The sequence below is a fragment of the Littorina saxatilis genome, linkage group LG12, assembly GCF_037325665.1.
Source record: "Littorina saxatilis isolate snail1 linkage group LG12, US_GU_Lsax_2.0, whole genome shotgun sequence".
NCBI lineage: Eukaryota > Metazoa > Mollusca > Gastropoda > Littorinimorpha > Littorinidae > Littorina > Littorina saxatilis.
In genome coordinates this window covers 76,301,987-76,321,873 of record NC_090256.1, presented here as the reverse complement: position 1 = coordinate 76,321,873, position 19,887 = coordinate 76,301,987, and the positions used below count along the sequence as shown (strand labels likewise).

The 19,887-nt window shown below is 41.1% G+C and overlaps 1 protein-coding gene across 1 annotated transcript in view; it reads left to right on the top strand.

The window, feature by feature from the left end:
* Positions 1-15,154, top strand: part of LOC138982800 (integrin alpha-PS1-like) — a 53,447-nt gene extending 38,293 nt beyond the window's left edge. The window contains exons 17-23 of the mRNA XM_070356150.1: positions 2,846-2,953; positions 3,462-3,524; positions 10,910-11,029; positions 11,398-11,520; positions 11,976-12,077; positions 12,906-13,031; positions 13,303-15,154. Of these exons, the coding sequence (XP_070212251.1) occupies positions 2,846-2,953; positions 3,462-3,524; positions 10,910-11,029; positions 11,398-11,520; positions 11,976-12,077; positions 12,906-13,031; positions 13,303-13,404 (744 nt within the window). The 3' untranslated portion in view covers positions 13,405-15,154. The remainder of the gene's footprint in view (positions 1-2,845; positions 2,954-3,461; positions 3,525-10,909; positions 11,030-11,397; positions 11,521-11,975; positions 12,078-12,905; positions 13,032-13,302) is intronic.
* The last annotated feature ends 4,733 nt before the right edge of the window (positions 15,155-19,887 follow it).

Genomic DNA, 19,887 nt, shown 5'->3' with positions numbered 1-19,887 from the left:
TGTGTACATGTATGTCTGTCTGTGTATATGTGTATGTATGCACAAACAAGCGAACCAATGGTAAAAATGTGTGTTTGTCAGTGTGTGTGGGTGCTTATGCTTGCGTGTGTGTGTTTGTGCGTGCATCATTCTCTTGTTGATCAGATACTATCCAACTACTGGTTGGTCCGGTGTCAGAATAATGTGACTGGGTGAGACATGAAGCCTGTGTTGCGACATCTGTCTTGTGTGTGGCGCACGTTAAATGTCAAAGCAGCACCGCCCTGATATGGCCCTTCGTGGTCGGCTGGGCGTTAAGCAAACAAACAAACAAACTATCCAACTGGATGCTTATCTACCAGATACCCGGCACGGTTGGCCTAGTGGTAAGGCGTCCGCCCCGTGATCGGGAGGTCGTGGGTTCGAACCCCGGCCGGGTCATACCTAAGACTTTAAAATTGGCAATCTAGTGGCTGCTCCGCCTGGCGTCTGGCATTATGGGGTTAATGCTAGGACTGGTTGGTCCGGTGTCAGAATAATGTGACTGGGTGAGACATGAAGCCTGTGCTGCGACTTCTGTCTTGTGTGTGGCGCACGTTAAATGTCAAAGCAGCACCGCCCTGATATGGCCCTTCGTGGTCGGCTGGGCGTTAAGCAAACAAACAAACAAACAAACAAAATTATCTACCAGATGCCCCACTGCCAGATAGGGACTGACTTTCCATTGCGGCCTTCATGACAAACCTTAGCAAGTACCTATTTGACTGTGACAAGTATGTTATGTTTACGCTTTTCAAATACATTGTACTTGTACAATTTTGACGAAAAAGGATAAGCAAGCACCCAGCAACAAAAAAGAAGATTTCTTTTAACGTATTCTTCTTTCTTTTATCATCGTCGCCATCACTGTGAAAAAACAAAGCAATTGAAAAGATGTTCAGATACTTTTTGTGTGCCGAGTGTAGGATTGACCTGTTTTTGTGTTTCTGGTTATTATCATTATCATTATCATTGTCATTATCATTGTCATTGTCATTGTCATTGTCATTGTATCATTATCATTGTCATTGTCATTATCATTGTCATTGTCATTATGATAGAATGGACCTGCGATCCTTGTACCTTTCTAATCAAACGGTCCTTCACGGTCATGATGCCTTCTGTATCTTGCTTTGCCTCTGTCAACATTGACCAGCCTTTATCTTAGGGAAGGAGGGGGAGAGAGGGAGGGGAAGAGAGAGCAAGAATAAAAGGGATTGATAGAAGAAATATACAGCCCGCTACTGACCGATGGACAAAGTCACAAACAGACTGGTGAACACACATTGATAGACAGGCAGATGGTAATGCTCACATGCAAAAACATTTTCCCGCACACACACACACATGCATACACAAAAACAAACGCACACACACAACACAACACCACACCGCAACATAACACCACACCACACCACAACACAACACCACACCGCAACACAACACCACACCACACCACACCACACATCCTTGCTCTGTGCTTATCACATTGTACGCAACTCCTCCCCTTGAACCTTTTCAACCCAGTGTTACTCTTATCAGTCACACACATACATGTCCAGTCTTGTCCACTGAGTAACCCTTGGTCAAGGACTCTGGTCACTCACTATCTGTGACATGTAGGTCATCATTTCCCACACAGTTTGCAATACTTGCTGGGTGAAGCAGGTTGTGCGTTTCTTTGCTGGCTATTCGGGCAGCACAGGGAAAAATGACTTGAGAAAGTGTCTGTTTTTTCTTGTGCTGCTTGGGGCAGTCTGTGGTTTTGTTCTTAATGATGTGGTGATGCTTTGTGATGGTAAGCGTTGAGTGTTTATGTGGTTGTAATTAGGGTGTGTGTCTCAGAGAGAGAGAGAGAGAGAGAGAGAGAGAGAGAGAGAGAGAGAGAGAGAGACAGACAGAGAGAGAGACAGACAGACAGAGAGAGAGAGAGACAGAGAGAAACAGAGAGAGAGAGAGTGTGTGATGTGTTATCCAAAACGGCCTTACTCGGTGTTCATGTTTTAAAGACATTACCATCCAGAAGTTATGTGTATATAGATGTTAGAGTTCCTTTGAGAATGAGGAACATATGAAAGTCACTTGTTCATTTCAATCCTTGTTATTCCTTCATGAGCCAGGAGATTGTTACCCCCCGCGGGTTAGGGGGAGTCCCATATTGGTTGGGACGAGAAAGAATTTACCCGATGCTCCCCAGCATGTCGTAAGAGTGGCGACTAACGGATTCTGTTTCTCCTTTTACCCTAAATTGTTAAGTGTTTCTTGTATAGAATATAGTCAATTTTTGTAAAGATTTTAGTCAAGCAGTATGTAAGAAATGTTAAGTCCTTTGTACTGGAAACTTGCATTCTCCCAGTAAGGTAATATATTGTACTACGTTGCAAGCCCCTGGAGCAAATTTTTGATTAGTGCTTTTGTGAACAAGAAACAATTGACAAGTGGCTCTATCCCATCTCCCCCCTTTCCCCGTCGCGATATAACCTTCGTGGTTGAAAACGACGTTAAACAGCAAATAAAGAAAGAAAGAAAGGAGATTGTTTCACATGTTTTATGCATTTAGAGCGCTTACGTTCTTTTGTATGTTAGATCATATCACTAATATGACTTCCTATGCGAAAGAATGTGTATGAATGCGCCTTGAGTCGCCTTGTGGTGAGATATGTGCGCGTTATAAATTCTCGTATTATTATTATTATTCATATGCAAGTGACAAAGTGAGAGTCGAACAATGTGTGGCATTTCACCTGTATTGCGTTCACCTGTGATTGACTGAAACTGCTGTTTGGCTGCACCGTGACTTATCAGTGCTATGAACCTTGATGTGTAGGTGACCAACAGAGGCCCCAGCAATGTGATACGGTCAACGCTGGTCATCGAGTGGCCGCACGAAGTGAGCGATGGAAAGTTTCTCCTCTACCTCATGCAGGCCCCCATCGTGAGTGGTTGTTTCAATACTTTTTTTGCATGTTGGGGCCGATTTTGTGCCTTGGGCGTTTGTGTGGGTAGGCATAATTCATGCAGCAGAGGAAATAATGAATAGAGAAAAATGATTTAATGAAAGGACAAATGAAAAATGAAACAACAAAAGCAAGCAAGTAAACAAAGAAAGAAGCAAAAAACCAATACCAAAAAACAAAAGTGTATTCAGTAACACAGTCACCCTATTCTTTGCAATTATTTCAAGCAAAACCGTTGAGTCTTTGGTTAATTGGCGGCTTGCTTACTTTGTTAATTGTGCTAATTATTATTATTTTTTTTTTCTTGAGTGGCATTTTCCTGTCCTTATTTTCAGCAACAGTTTCTTATGCGTGTGTAATTTTTCCCTTGAGTAACACTTCTTTGTTCTTAAATTTCCTGTGGGTCCATTTTCTTGTTCTTTTTTCATTGAATGACATTTCCTTGTGTTTTTTTTCCCTTGAATAATGTTCGCTTTTGTTTTGCAGGTGGAGAAAGGGGATGCTACCTGCAACCTTGAAGAAGACACAATCAACCCACTGGGTATCACAGTAAGTACCATACTTATATGTCGGACTGGGTGGCCGAGTGGTAATGCACTTGCGCTCGGAAGCGAGAGGTTGCGAGTTCGACCCTGGGTCAGGGCGTTAGCAATTTTCTCCCCCCTTTCCTAACCTAGGTGGTGGGTTTGGTTTAAACAGTGTTTTATTAAATCAAACATGATACAAAAATACAACGATAAACAATAGGGACACGAACTCAAGCAAACGCTTATATTACGCGCCCTACGTAGTAGGAAAATAACGCAAATATGATGTCGGACAAGCAATACTTATCAATTGTTGAACTATCTACAAGAAGAGCATAGTTAAAGTAAATCAGAAAGAATAAGAAAAAGCTAGCAGGAGGAAGAGGGGGGAGGGTGGAGGAGGGAGGAGAAAACGGTAGGTACATTTAAAAGATGAAGTTGGCAGCGCATACAAATAAGAATTACATAGTACATTACAAACCATAGTCCTGTGGCAAGTAAGCAGTAGCTCGCTAAAATATACATTTGAAAAATGCATATAAAATAAGGTTTGTTGGCTTGAATATGGGTACTGAGTCAAATCAACAGAAACGACCAGATTCATGGATAAACGATTGGACACTTTCAAAAACAAAGAGAAAGGTTTTCGCTACCATTTAACAATATTTCAACATGTCTGTAATTAACAGGAAGTGCGTTTATTGTAGACAGGCGAGCATCTACGTACAAAGGACAATGTGTCAAATAATGGTCAGCTGTTTCGTTCGGGTAGCCGCAAGCGCACTGTGGGTTTCCCTGTAGGTGGCGTTTACACAGGTCAGAATTCAAATTACTCATGTTTAGGCGCATTCTGCAGTGGTGAATCTCTTCCAGTCTTTTACCACAGTAATAATAGGCAGGTACGTTATAATCAGGAGTAGATAAATAGCGTTTGAAATCGCTGATTGAGTTAGTTGTTTTGATGTTGTCTGGCAAGGTGTTCCACAGGACAGTAGTAGATGGTATAAAAGATCGACGGTATAATTCAGTTCTGCACATGGGGACTCTTCTTTCTAATGGTCTTCTATGATGGTAGGGGTTAACATCAGAAGTTAAAGGTGGCAAGAGATCTGATAAGTAATGAGGGCATTTGCCATATACCATCTTGTAGTATAAAATCAGTTTGTGTCTGCTCCGTCTTTCTTTTAGGTTACAAAATCCGCTTTCTTTATACAGTTTTTCGTGGCTTGTGCCGCGCACACCACCGATTATAGTCCGAATGGCTTCCAAATGTAGTTTTTCGAGTGCAGTTGACCAGTACTCTGTGCAGTTGTCCCATATGATGTCTGCGTAGTCAAAATGTGGAAGAACAAAAGATTTATACATAGTTTCCAGACTTTTACGATTTAATCTATATTTATAATATCTTAAACAATTAATTAATAAGGTGACCTTTTTTATGATGCTTCTCACTTGGAAGTCCCACTTACAATCATTCTGCAAGATTACGCCAAGGTGTTTATGTTGGTTCACGTTTTCCAAAACAATATTATTAAAAATGATTGGTTCGGTTGGTATATTATCACGTTTTATGTCTAACAGTTCCGTTTTTGCTTCGTTAAATTTAACTTTCCACTGTTTTGCCCAGGTATTAATTTTATATAGGTCTGCGTTCAAAATCTGTGCTCGTCTAGTTGGATCTTCTAAGGACATAGACATGCTCGTGTCATCAGCAAACAACTTTATAACAGATTCAGTATCATTCACAATGTCGTTAATATATATCAGGAATAGCAAGGGGCCTAGAACAGAACCTTGTGGAACACCTGCCGGGATACATTTTAATGCAGACTTAGCACCCTTAATAACAACCGCCTGGTGGCGATTTGTTAAATAATCGTGAAACCATTTCAACAATTGTCCTCTAATTCCTACTAGTTCCAGTTTATATAATAACCCTTTGTGCCAGACTTTTTCAAATGCCTTTGACACATCACAAAAAACAGCTTGAGTGGTAATTCCCATATCGTAATTTAAACAGAACTCGTCATAAATAGAAGCCAGTTGACAACTGGTAGAGTCACCAGGAATAAATCCTGACTGTGCCGGTGTTAATATATCATTTCGCTGTAAAAAGGTGTAAACATGGCTGTGGACACAGCGCTCCATTACCTTCCCAACACAACTTAATAATGAAATTGGTCGATAATTGTTACAACAATCTGCTGGGCCGGCTTTGTAAATAGGAGTGACATGAGCCGTCTTCCACAAACTAGGATATATACCTTCTCTAAGGCTTCTATTAAACAAATATGTCAGGGGTTCTGCTATGGCGTCAACAGCAGCAACTAGAAGTCTGTTGTGAATGAGATCCGGACCAGTGGCTTTACCTTTATCAAGGGCTTTAATAACCTCTTTAACCTCGTCGACTGTAAGATAAATCTCATTAAGTTCGCTGTCGAAAAAATCAGTTTGAGGCAAATTGTCGTCTGGCGTTTTAAGAACGGAATTTTGTATGAAAAAATTGTTCAGAACGTTAGCTTTTTCCTGGTTTGACTGGTAAATCTTGCCTTCAAAATTAATCGGAGGAATTTCATCAACACCAAGTCCTTTCTTGTCCATAAATGACTTTACCAACTGCCACCACTTTTTAGTACCAAAGGAACCTTGGTCGGAAATGCGTTCGTCTAACTCTGTATAAAATTGCTGGACTCTGTCTCGCTTAGCTGCTGTAACACGATTACGCGTCTGACGATAACTCAGCCAATCTTCTAAAGAGTTACTCGTTTTTGCTCTCAGGTGAGTTTGATCTCTCTCGTCGATTAACTTTAAAATTTCTGGGGTAATCCAGAGTGCGTCTTTAGGGCGTACAACAACTTCTTTAACAGGCATGAACTGCTTTGCAACATTCATAAAAGTTCTACTAAAAACATCAATGCTATCATTAAACATTTCATTCGTCACCATACCTGTCCAATCAACTTGTGAAAGAGCGTTACAAAACCCTTCTATATTCAATTTATCGTAATTGAAAATAGTTCGTTTAAATGAGTTACTTACATTTACAGTACTTTTTAATATCGCCCGTGGTACGCTGTGATCGCTGCAAACTGGTGGCAAAACATCTACAGATTTAATTATTTGTGGCGTTTGTGTAATTATAAGGTCTATGCAGGTACTGCTTGTTTCAGTTATACGTGTCGGAACATTGACAAGTTGACAGAGTTGATATGAATGCAACATATTGAAAAAATTGTGAGAAGGAGAACTTAAAAAATCAACGTTAAAATCACCACAGATCACAAACTTCAACACTTGACTATTTACTTTTCTTAAACTTTCGTCTACTAATTCCCAATATTGAACATTTCCATTTGGTGGACGGTAAAATGAACCTATCAAAATACTTTCTTTATTCAGTTTTATCTCGACCCACACGGCTTCTAGGCCGACGACGTTAAACTCAGGACGGGGTTTATAATACAAATAATTTTTTACATAGATTGCTACTCCGCCATAAGGATGGTCTGGACGGTCAAGTCGAACAGGGGGACTGAAATTTGGAATCAGTAATGAGGAGTTATCATCAGAAGGCGCTAGCCATGTCTCCGAAAGTGTTAAGACATCGTGCCGTTGAACTTCGGGTTGCAATAAATTAATTTTATTCCTAAGGCTTCTGACATTCATGCTCGTGTTCAGGACCTGGGTTCTTTTCTACATCACCTGATAAATACAACTTCGACTGTGCAAACGGAGTTACAGAAGGACTTGACTGCGGGTCATTAAAATCAACGTTATTTGTTTTTGGCAACTTGGTGTTGGTTAATAAAGCCGACCAGTTTTTAAAGCTGAAGGTAACACAACAAAAAACGAACAATGATAACGGAACACGGGCTGGTGATTTAAGGGAAGTTAAAATCACAAATGGTAACACAGAAGATTCACATAAGAAAGCAAGTTTGCGACAGAGAACTACTGCTTTTCCATAGAAACACCCAATTCTGGCCCTGTACATGCTTAAATTAACTGACATATCCAATCAGGATCAGGAACAAGAAAATGGCCAGGGGGAGGGTGTATCTGCGGGCTGGTCTGGGAGGATTTGCGCTACAAAAAGACAGCAGAAAAAACAAAGGTAAAGTTTGTAAAGAGGGTTCAAAAACAAGATTAAGTAAAGAATGTATATACAGAGTTCCCAATGGGTAACGGTTTTCCATTAGAAAACAACGACAACAAAAAACAACAACACTTCTGTAGCTCTCAGCTCGTGGTTCAAAAATATACACATGCACATGTATGCAGACACACACACACACACACACACACACACACACACACACACACACACACACGCACACGCACACGCACACACACACGACGTGTCAGCACTTGGTGTGTGGCAATGTTCAATAAACGTTTCAATTTCTGGTGGTGGGTTTAAGTGCTAGTCTTTCGGATGAGACGAAAAACCGAGGTCCCTTCGTGTACACTACATTGGGGTGTGCACGTTAAAGATCCCACGATTGACAAAAGGGTCTTTCCTGGCAAAATTGTATAGGCATAGATAAAAATGTCCACCAAAATACCCGTGTGACTTGGAATAATAGGCCGTGAAAAGTAGGATATGCGCCAAAATGGCTGCGATCTGCTGGTCGATGTGAATGCGTGATGTATTGTGTAAATAATTCCATCTCACACGGCATAAATAGATCCCTGCGCCTTGAGTCCGAGTCTGGAGATACGCGCGCGATATAAGAATTCATATACTTATGTTAGCGGTTAACGTAAAATTATTGTTAATTTAACGTTTTATTATGGTTTTGTTTTGTTAAAATGAACGTGAAAGTAACATTAGCGGTAAACGTTAGATTAACGTTAATCAGATGAGCAAAGTAGCAAAATTTAATGTTAATGCTTACGTTAATTTAATGTTAATTTAACGTTAGCATGCTATCTGGGTTTGAACTACCCGTCATAAAGAACTAACCTGTTGCGTTTGAGTGCAGACCTTTGTGTTGAGACTGTTCATTGGACGGGCACAGTGGCGTGGTGGTAAGACGTCGGCCTCCTGATCGGGAGGTCGTGAGATCGAATCCCGGTCGCTGCCGCCTGGTGGGTTAAGAGTGGAGATTTTTCCGATCTCCCAGGTCAACTTATGTGCAGACCTGCTGGTGACTTAACCCCCTTCGTGTGTACACGCAAGCACAAGACCAAGTGCGCACGGAAAAGATCCTGTAATCCATGTCAGAGTTGGTGGGTTATAGAAACACGAAAATACCCAGCATGCCTTACCCGAAATCGGCGTATGCTGCCTGAATGACAGGGTAAAAACGGTCATACACGTAAAAATCCACTCGTGCAAAAAACACGAGTGTACGTGGGAGTTTCAGCCCACGAACGCAGAAGAAGAAGAAGAAGAAGACTGTTCATTGTAAAACATGTTAAGTGTATATGACTGGAAAGGACAGATTGATTTCACATAAGGTAGCGTCTATACAGTGGAACCTATAACACAGACACCCTAGAAAATCAAATTCACAAAACCAAGGTTCCAGGATTAAAATTGACACAAAGTCAGAGGAGCTAAAACTGAGCAAGTTTTGCATGTCATTGGAATGATCAAATTTGTACCGTACTTTTCGGGTCATAAGGCGCGACTTTTTTCCTCGAGTTCGACCCCTGCCTCTTGTATAACGAAGCGTCTAATCCGTGTATGAAATACGAAAAAAATCAAAGAGACCGCCTGAGTACCAGTCAAACAACTTGTGATAATGCATGTTTCAGCTACTAGGTACTGCCCTGGCCAAGTTTCCTCGAGCTCTCAAGCCACCCAGCTATCACAATGGACCTGCCTTTGATCTGGCCGCACACACAGAACACACATATTTCCACTCTGTTAAACTCGGTCACTGACCCCGGTGCAGGAAGTGTTTCCTCTCTCAGATATGACAGGGGAACCACCTCTCATGGCAAAAACTGGGTCATTGACCCCTGGGAAGAAGGTCGTGTCTATAAACAAGGCCACCCAGCTATCACAATGCCTTTGATCTCGCGGCACACACAGAGCACACATATTTACACTCTGTTAAACTCGGTCACTGATCCCGGTGCAGGAAGTGTTTCCTCTCTCAGATGTGACAGGGGAACCACATGGACCCCTTGGAAGAAGGTCGTGTCTATAAACAATGGACCTGCCTTTGATGTGCGGCTTATTTTCATTCTTTGACCGTTTGTTACCGGTATACTTTTTCAATTTTGGTGCGCCCTATCGGCCCCCTGCGCCCAATGGGTGACGGGATTACAATTTTTTTTAAAAAGAAGGGGGTGCGTCGTGTATAACGAAGCGCCTTGTCACCCGGAAAGTACGGTATCCAAAACTGCCAGTTCCGTTTACCTATCTTGTTTACAAATGACGCTATAGCTTGCTGAACTGTGTAGATGTCATGCTTTTCAGAAGACCTAAAAGGTGGGTTTTGAAGCCATTTTAGGAGGTAATGAGACACAGAAAACAGCACATTAAATTACTGTTACTCCTTTATCGAATTGCCTTCAATCATTCAGAGCTTTGTGCTAACACATCTCATGTGGTCTGGGTGGCCGAGTGGTAACGCACTTGCGCTCGGAAGCGAGAGGTTGTGAGTTCGACCCTGGGTCAGGGCGTTAGCAATTTTCTCCCCCCTTTCCTAACCTAGGTGGTGGGTTCAAGTGCTAGTCTTTCGGATGAGACGATAAACCGAGGTCCCTTCGTGTACACTACATTGGGGTATGCACGTTAAAGATCCCACGATTGACAAAAGGGTCTTTCCTGGCAAAATTGTATAGGCGTAGATAAAAATGTCCACCAAAATACCCGTGTGACCTGGAATAATAGGCCGTGAAAGGTGGATGCAGCGCCTAAAGGCAGTCGATCTACTGGCCGATGTGAATGCGTGATATATTGTGTAAAAAATTCCATCTCACACGGCATTAATAGGTAACATGCGCCTTGAGTCGCCTTGTGTGGTGAGATACGTGCGCGATATAAATCCTCGTAAATAAATAAATAAATAAATAAAATGAAATACACACAAAATCTGGAGTCATTTGAGACGTTGCTGTAATGCGACATGTCTTTGTTTGCTTTTTCCCTGATTCTTGCAGAATGTCATTTATGCGGTTTCACAAGCAATCTCAAAAGATAGTGTGATGAACTGCTGTGAATATGGATCTGTGAATATTATCTGCTTTGAATAACATTTAGAAAATGACTGCATACGCTGATGGTCAGGTAAAATAATCTTTTGCTTGAGTTCGTGTCCTCGTTGCATACTGTCAATTCTTTCATGTCATGTATTTTGAATACAATTTCATTTAAAGCAACTCTTTATAAACCAAGAGTGAACGATTGCTGGATAAAACAATAAATCTTCTGCAATGTTGCGTGTGCAGTCAAGCATACCAGTCACGGTTGACCGATTCGAGCCGTTGGACCCTGGCAGGAGTCGAGGGAAGCGGCAAGCTCAGAGTGAAGCTAGGGTCAAGCGCGCACAAGGGGGTCTGGAGGTTCTGGTGAGTGTGGATAAAATGTTATAGTTTATGAGAGGATAATGTATGTGTCTCAATGTTGTGGTCAGTGTGGATGTTGCTTATCCTCAGTAGTAATCTCTGACAAAACACACCTTGACTTTGGCTGTTTGTTGGTTGCTGGTTGTTGTTTTTTTATAATAAAATAATGGTTTATTACCCATCCTTATTTCTTTGGTTCTTTACACTTTTTGTGGGCCTTTTCAAAAACAGGAAGTTCTTTACAAGTACAGTCCTTGATCTCACAGAAACCAGTCACTCTGTTGCGCCAACCAGTTAAACCAAGTCTAAAAACACAGGGGGTAGGGAGTAGTTGTTTGTTGAGATTGAGCCATTCTTTGTGTGTGTTTCAGGGCTGCAAACAAAACACAGCGAGGTGTCGCAAAATTACATGCCAACTGGGCAACTTGCAGGGAGGTCTGGGGTATGTCAAGATCACGCTGCGAGCCAGGCTATGGGAGAGCACTCTTCTGCAGGTAGGTTCCTTTTGTCAGTGTGGTTACTTCCCTTAGGGCACGGGTTATTCCTTCTTGAACCCCTCCACTGCCCCAACCCATCTGTATGCAGTGGCACATATACACACCATCAGAAAATATATACAATAGAAGTCAAGCAGGACAACTAAACTGAAGATCACACACCCACACAAACACACATGCACACGCTGACAATGACATGCACAAACATACAGACACATATCCACAAACACACTCACTCATGCACACACACACACACACACACACACACATCAAGGAAGCAAGCAGCTGTGCCATTGAATAATATAATCCAGCTGGAGAATAAAAAGAATAAAAAACTTTTGTTGTTCCTGAAAACATTTGCCATTGTGTTAAGAATTCCCAGATTGAAAAAAAGAAGATAAAAAGAAAAAGAATTACCAGATGTGATGCCAGTTTCCATTGTCTTGTTGCAGGATTACAAGAAGGCAGGTGATGTGCAGATCAGTTCCTATGGTTACCTGCAGATTGATCCTGACCTCAGGATTCAGCAGGATACCAGCAATGATAGGATAGAGGTCAGTGCTGAGTCGTGTTACTGATTGATTTCTTGTTGAGACTGCTAAACTTTGTGTGCCCTTTGGATGTCCTTGAACAAGAGCAAAAACTTCTGCTGCTACGTTCAGGAAAAACATTGTATTAAAACAAAAATGGAAAGCAAATTGAACGGAATGTTTACAACGCAAGACAGAGTGGTAGGTATGGCGAACCAGTCACCTAGCAACGAAGACAGTGATAAGTATTGAATGCAACTTTTATCCTCAAAACTTGGAAGCTCAGTCGGTAGTGGCGCTGGGTTCAAACACTGGTTGTCGCTATTGGCGTGGGTGCGATCCCCACGTTCGGCGAGGGATTTATTTCCCGGAGTCAACTCTCCTCAAAGGCTGAACACCCCCGTGTGCACGATAAAGTACCCAAGTTCACAGCAAAAGTCAAAGGGCTTGAAAACACGAATACACGCATGCAGGAAAAAGAAGAAAAATGGGTAGCGTCCTGCTGTATGGCAGCTCGCATTTCCCATTGAAAAAAGCAGCCCGCATTTCCCATTGAGAAAAGCAGCCCGCATTTCCCATTGAGAAAAGCAGCCCGCATTTCCCATTGAGAAAAGTAGCCCGCATTTCCCATTGAGAAAAGCAGCGCGCATTTCCCATTGAGAAAAGCAGCCCGCATTTCCCATTGAGAAAAGCAGCCCGCATTTCCCATTGAGAAAAGCAGCCCGCATTTCCCATTGAGAAAAGCAGCCCGCATTTCCATGAAGGTAACCTCACAGGACTGTGCAAAATCTTATCCTTATCCTGTATTCATGTTATAAATTGACGCTGATGATCGTGTGGTGGTTGTGACAGGCTGTGACGTACGCGGTGCCAGACTTCAAGGAGTCCGGGGCAGGAGCGGTGGAGTGGTGGTGGATACTGCTGGCGGTGCTGGGCGGCATTCTGCTACTTGTACTCATCATCTTCTGTCTCTATAAGGTCTGTGTGTGTGTGTGCGTGTGCGTGTTTGTGCGTGCGTGTTTGTGTGCGTGTGTGTGTGTGTGTTTCTGTCTGTGTGTGTCCTTGTTTGTGTCTTTGTGTTTGTGTGTCTTTTTGTGTGTGTGTGCCACCTGACTGAGTAGGCTGAAGGATAATGGTGTTGTGAAAGGAAGTTCACAATGTTGATGGATTATTGCCTTGTTAAAATAGTCCTTCCAGCTACATCCACCTGTCGGTTTTGCATATATCATCTCTTCTTTGCTGTTTTCAGATTGGTTTCTTCAAGCGCAAGCGACCAGAGGAGATGCAGATGTACCAAGCAGAGAAAAAGCATAATAAAATGTTGGATGATACGGAGGAGGATGGAGTATAGATAGCATCTTTCTCAGCATTACTTCCACTGTTGCCTTCCATCAAGAAAAAAGAAGCATTTAAAAAGAAAATGGTTTTAAGATTTTGTTTTACCTCTGACAATGCTTGAAAGAATATCTCATTTGATAAGGAGTTAGTATTTTCACTGAACATCTCATGTGACATCTCAAAGTCAGACCTGTTTACCAGTACGATTTGGGCGTATTTTGTACGCCAAATTATTATCGGTACGCAAATACGCGACACACGCACAAAATACGCCTAAGAAAAAGTCTAGAATACGTTTTCCGGTGTTGGTGTGCTGATTACGGAATGGTACAACTGATACCGGTTTCAGTCGAAGGGAGATAACCATGGCAGCGAGTCTTCAGCTGTGGAAACCTTGTTCAATCAGTGTTGGCACGTGCGATCGTCTGGACAATCGTGGCAAAATGAAGCGGAAAAATGCGCCAGTTTCGGATGACTGTACCAAGTCTAAAAAGCAGAAGCAGCAGATTTTCTTGGAGAAATATAAGAAAGAGCCAGGAATTGTGGAGTCTACTATGGGAAAAGTCATGCACACCGCAAGTATTGTAAATCAGATTTCTCCGTTGCCCATGCTGGGAAATATGACATCGAACGACACTGCAGTTCTAAAACTCACCTGGACAAAGTTGCTGCAAAGAAATCCGCTGAAAGCTGCCAAGGAATTATGAAGTTTATTCCCACAAAGCAAATCCTGCCAGAAGAAAAGGCTGTACGTAGTCCGCGCTGAAGCAATGTTTTCTGAGATGATTGTAAAACTGAACTTGCCACTGTCAACCGCAGATGTTATTTCACGAACTTCATCTTGTCATTATCAATCTGTTTGGAAGACACTGGTTATAATGCTATAAACTGACAGGTAAATACAATTGTTTTATTCCTGTTGTATGGGAAGGAGGTAAATTCTGAAGGTGTTCACAAGACATGCTATTCTTACACAAACACGTTTGCACTCACGCGTACATTTTCCCTACCCCATATGGCTTTGCTTGCAAAGTACACCAACTTTTTGAAAAATACACTCAACTTTTTGAGAAAGTACTCTTGTCTCGGGTTTAGGGTAAACAGGTCTGCAAAGTTTTGCAGTTAGCACCAATTTGTTTACTGTCATTTTGAAGGACTCGGCATTTTACACAGCATTTTTCATTTTGGTGTGAAAAATTCATGGATGTCAAGCTCACTGGTGTAGTGCGAGAGTGTCATGTGCGTTGCAGTTTTATCATTATTGACATTCCAGGAGATCTGAAAATGAAGTGTGGTGTTTAAGATGTGTGCGAAACACAAATACTTTCATCATTTGTGACCAACCAACATTTTGTGCGTCATTATCATGGGATAGTTCGCTCCCTTTTTTTTCTGACCCTGGTATAGACCCGTATGTTTGTGGGTGTTAAGTTTAGTGTGGGATCAGTATGAATTGAGGTGTGTGTGTGTGTACATTTTATGCTTGTCGAGTATGTGAATATTCCATGCTCACGTATCTTCATCAGGGTCAAGAATAATGATTGAATTACAATGATGCCTTCTTTGTGTTTTGATGTAGAGCAACTGCATTTTGTATTCAGCATTTTAGGCACAGTTGATTCTGTCCAAAAGTCTTCTCAAGGGTGCTCTGTACTATGAACATTGCAGTCACACATTTCATTGCTTCGCAGTAGTTTTTTTAATTTTTTTTTTAAACATTTTTATTTGAGATCATTGCTCTGCTGTGTCATGCTGCAGCAGTTTGGGGGGGTGGGGGGGGGGGGGGGGGGGGGTTAGTTGCTTAAATGTGGGTCATCAAGAATTGGTGAGTGTGAAATCACAGCACTGATCCAAGTCTTCTCTTACATCCATGGCTTGTCTGGTATATCTTATATTACCCAGTTGTGCTATGTCTGTGATTTTCTGATGACATGCAGTACGAGGTCTCATGTGGCATTAACACTTGGTAAAGAGAGCAGACATTGTCGTATAGCTGTCCTAAGCTGTTGCATGGAGCATGCTCTGGCCCCACAAGTTGCATCAGATTGACTTGATATTGCTTCTGTCAGAACATCATGGCCTTAGTGTGATAAAGACAAGAAGGTGATGTCAATTGCCTTGTGTGACAAGGGAGTTTATCATGAGGTCTCTGCAATTAGTTGGCATGGGGTTGCAATAAAAGAAGATTGGGGTATCTCTCTGCCAGATCAACTTCTGCAATCCAAGTTAGATATCCCCCAGACAAGCCTTTGGTGTTTCACTTCAATCAATCAATCAATCAATATGAGGCTTATATCGCGCGTATTCCGTGGGTACAGTTCTAAGCGCAGGTTTTTTAATTTTTTAATTTTGTGTAAATTTTTTTTTTTTAATGCAATTTATATCGCGCACATATTCAAGGCGCAGGGATTTATTTATTCCAGGAATGGTTATAAATGATTGTGCCTTAAAATGCCCCAGTTATAGCATGCCCTATCACAGTTTGCTTCTTATTTGCCCTTGCCGCAGCAGAGTATGGATTTTATATTGACTTTTTCATTGATTTTGCTCCGACACTTTTCTTTAAATATCACATTTGTGTCTTTTTCTTATCACATTTGTGTCTACATTCAGAATTGAAGCAAACAAACACCTCTCTAATTCCTTTGCCTGGAAATTAATAAAACGAATTTGCAAATGAGTAGAATTTTGGCCAGCGGCCTATTTGACTTTGTGTTTGTAAGAACTACTTATGACTCCTAAAGCTGCTGCTATTGCCGTACCAGGTGACCAAAGATACATTTTGTGTTTCGAGTTTGGTGCTAACATTAATTGCTAAGTGTGCTTGTCTAGTGATGCTTTTTTTTAATTATCGGGGAAGGAACAGTTGGTCTGAAAACTTGGACACCTTACGATGTCGGGGTATTGTTTACAATTGTTTTGCCTTATAAAAGAACGGACAGGGTTTTTGTTTATGTCATTTTCTGTTATGACGAGAAAAGAATTCATGAGCTTGTCCCTGTCTTTTTGCATTTTGTTTTTGTGTGTGGATTTTGTTTGGTTATTTTGTTTTGTTTCTTGGTAAGGGTGAGGATGTGTTTGGGTAGATTTTGTGTGTGGCTGTATGAGAAGTCTTGTTAAAATTGTCACCTTTGAACGGAAGACTTCTTTCTTCTTCTGCGTTCGTTGGCTGAAACTCCCACTTACACTCGTGTTTTTGCACGAGTGGATTTTTACGTGTATGAAGACAAACTCGCTTCAACTCTGTTATTTGAGTACAGTATGAATACATATGTTTTCCCAGTATCTCACCTGTGTAAAACCTGTCTGTATTTATTATCTATCACTGGCATTCCACATGACGTCTATGATGATGTGTTGTTTGTTGTTGAAGTGTCATGTTACAAAGCACACCAACAGTTCAGTGTTTAAAGTGCTCATTTTTAGCCTGAAGGTTAGTGATTTTGTACGGTGAGCGAATGTTGATTTATGTCTGTTCATACATAATGTATACATGTATCATGTTAGCATCCCGCAGTGGGGCACTGCGGTTATGAAATTAAAAGCCCCTCCTGTTTTTGGAACCGCAGGAGCTTTCTAGTTTGCTGTTAGGTAGATTTTTGGTTCCTCTTTCCTGTCATGCTCTCTTTTTCTTCATGAATTCTTTTCTTTTTTCTGCCTTCTTGCTCATTCACCTGTATTTTTTCCAAAAATCTCTCCTCTTGCCGCTTGTCTCGCGATTCATGTATAGTTTAATCTGTTAGTGTTCTGATGTAAGTCCAGCAGTAGATAGGTTAAGCCTATTTTAACATACTGGAAACTGGTAATCTTCCAGTAGGTATTAATTTAGTTTTACTAAAGCCTGCTGGGACACAAGTAATGGGTTAGTGCATTTGTAAACAGGAATCGCTTGACAAGTGGCCCCCTTCATCCCCCCCTTCCTCGTCCTGATATGGCTCTGCGTAGTCGGCTGGACGTTAAGCAACAAATAAACAAACAAACAAAACAAACAATCATGTTAGCATGCATGTCAGCATTTGTGTAATAGCATGTATTATAACATCTGAGAACTTACTAAACCCCTTCCCAAAATGATAATAAGCATTTTGATCAGTTGTATCATTCTTCTCTTTTTATTTTTGTTTTGTTTGTATTTTGATTTTGTATGCATTTTTGTTTTGTTTTGTTAGATTTGGAAGAATTGGTCACAAGATGCATGCAAAACTGTCCAATTATGACACTTCAAAACAAAAAGTAAATTAGAAGGATTAAGACTTTGATTTTGATTAGTCTGTTAAACTAACAATCACTGCCAATGGAGTAGTTGAAGAATGACTGGATTGGTCAGTTTTGTGACTTTAAAAGCTGCAAGAAAAGCTAGACTCTTGTAAATTACTGAACTGTTTACATGCTTCTTGGTTGTTATACTCATTTGTTTGATCTCTTACAGTGGTGGATTTATTTTTAATTTCTGAAATTTTATTGTTGTTGCTTGCATCTTGGGATTTGTGAAAGCTGCCAAAAGGACTAGGCATATGCTGTGTAAATGTTCTTTGCTTCATGTGGTTTGATAGATCAGAAACAAAAGTGAACGTTTGAAGCAAGATGAGAAATATGGTTTTCTATGTACCGTATTTGACGGACTACAAGCTGCGACTTTTTTTCAAACAAAATTGCATTGCGGCTTATAAAAAGATGTGGCTAAAATGTTACCTAAACTTGAATAGCATTCACCTAATGGAAGTCGCCGCGGATTTTCATTTCGCTCGATTAGCGATTACCGGTACTTTATTAGCTCTCTACTCAAGACTCGGCGCTTTTCTCTTTCTTTCGCGAATCTTCGTTTGTCAACAAGTCGTCGTGACAAGATAGCGTACAGAGAAACACCGGATGTATCAGGATCTCGCGCGTGCGAGATTTCGGGGTTTTTTGTCTCGCGATAGTTGGAGGAGCGAGAGCCGCCATGTTGTGTTTTTGTCTGCTCGAAATGTGCGCAAAAGTCGTAAATCATCCCAAAAAAGCTTATTCCGGGCGGGACTACATGTGTGTGTTGGTTACAAATTGTGTGTGTGATATTTTTCTTCAAACTTTTTCACTTTTCTTCTTTGTTTCACTTGTTTATTCTCGGAGCCGATTTCACAAATACCGTACTTTCGTTTGCCTGGTTGTTTTGATTGATTGACACGATCTGATTATATTTTTTTCGACGGCGGCTAATATAGTGATGCGGCCTATACGTGGCTCGTCCCAATTTTTTTGTTAAAAGTCGGGGGTGCGGCTTATAAAACGGTGCGTCTTGTAATCCGTCAAATACGGTAGCTAGAGCACGGTTGCTCCAAAATTGTGACCCCAGTGTAAAGGATGAAAATAATGATTGTGTCATTTTTGTGGGCGATACAAAATGTTCCCCAAGTTAGTGCCCCTTTCTGTTGATGACATGGGAAGTTCTGGCTTAAAATTGTTTTTTAAGAATCGTCTTCACATTTTGTCAGTCATCGTCAGTGACCATGTTAGTGTGCTATTTGAAATGTGTATAAAAGGTAATTGGTGCGTTTGTTTTTTGATTTCTAGTGATCTTAGCACCATGATATGTCACCAAGACAATTACTGTACAAAACTATGATGATTAGGATGTGTTGATTTTCTTAATTAATAACCAATTTTCAATAATATTTAATAGTGGTGTGTATATATACATGTACCTAAAAACCGTGTATTAGGATATGTACTATGTATTCCGCTGCCTGCTTTAATTAACGCGCGGAGCCTCAATTTGAGATACCTCTCCACATGTAAAAAGCTTTTGCTGGTTTGCCGTCTTGTGATTTTGTCTGTTGTCGAGTGTGTGTAGATTTTGTGTGGCTTTCTGATTGAAATGTATCGCCATGTGTGATGTAAGCATGAGTGTTTGAAGTTGGCTCTTTGATTAGAGTTGAGTGACTTGTAGCTTACAGCAGACTTTGAATGTTGAGATCTGTCTGTGTTACAATTAAACTACCGTATTTGACGGACTACAAGCCGCGACTTTTTTTAAAAAAAAATCGCATTGCGGCTTATAAAAAGATGCGGCTAAAACGTTACCTAAACTTGAATAGCATTCACCTAATGGAAGTCGCCGTGGATTTTCATTTCGCTCGATTAGCGATTACCGGTACTTTATTAGCTCTCTACTCAAGACTCGGCGCTTTTCTCTTTCTTTCGCGAATCTTCGTTTGTCAACGAGTCGTCGTGACAAGATAGCGTACAGAGAAACACCGGATGTATCAGGATCTCGCGCGCGCGAGATTTTGTTTTTTTGTGTCTCGCGATAGTTGGAGGAGCGAGAGCCGCCATGTTGTGTTTTCGTCTGCTCGAAATGTGCGCAAAAGTCGTAAATCATCCCAAAAAAGCTTATTCCGGGCGGGACTACATATGTGTGTTGGTTACAAATTGTGTGTGTGTGATATTTTTCTTCAAACTTTTTCACTTTTCTTCTTTGTTTCACTTGTTTATTCTCGGAGCCGATTTCGCCAAATAC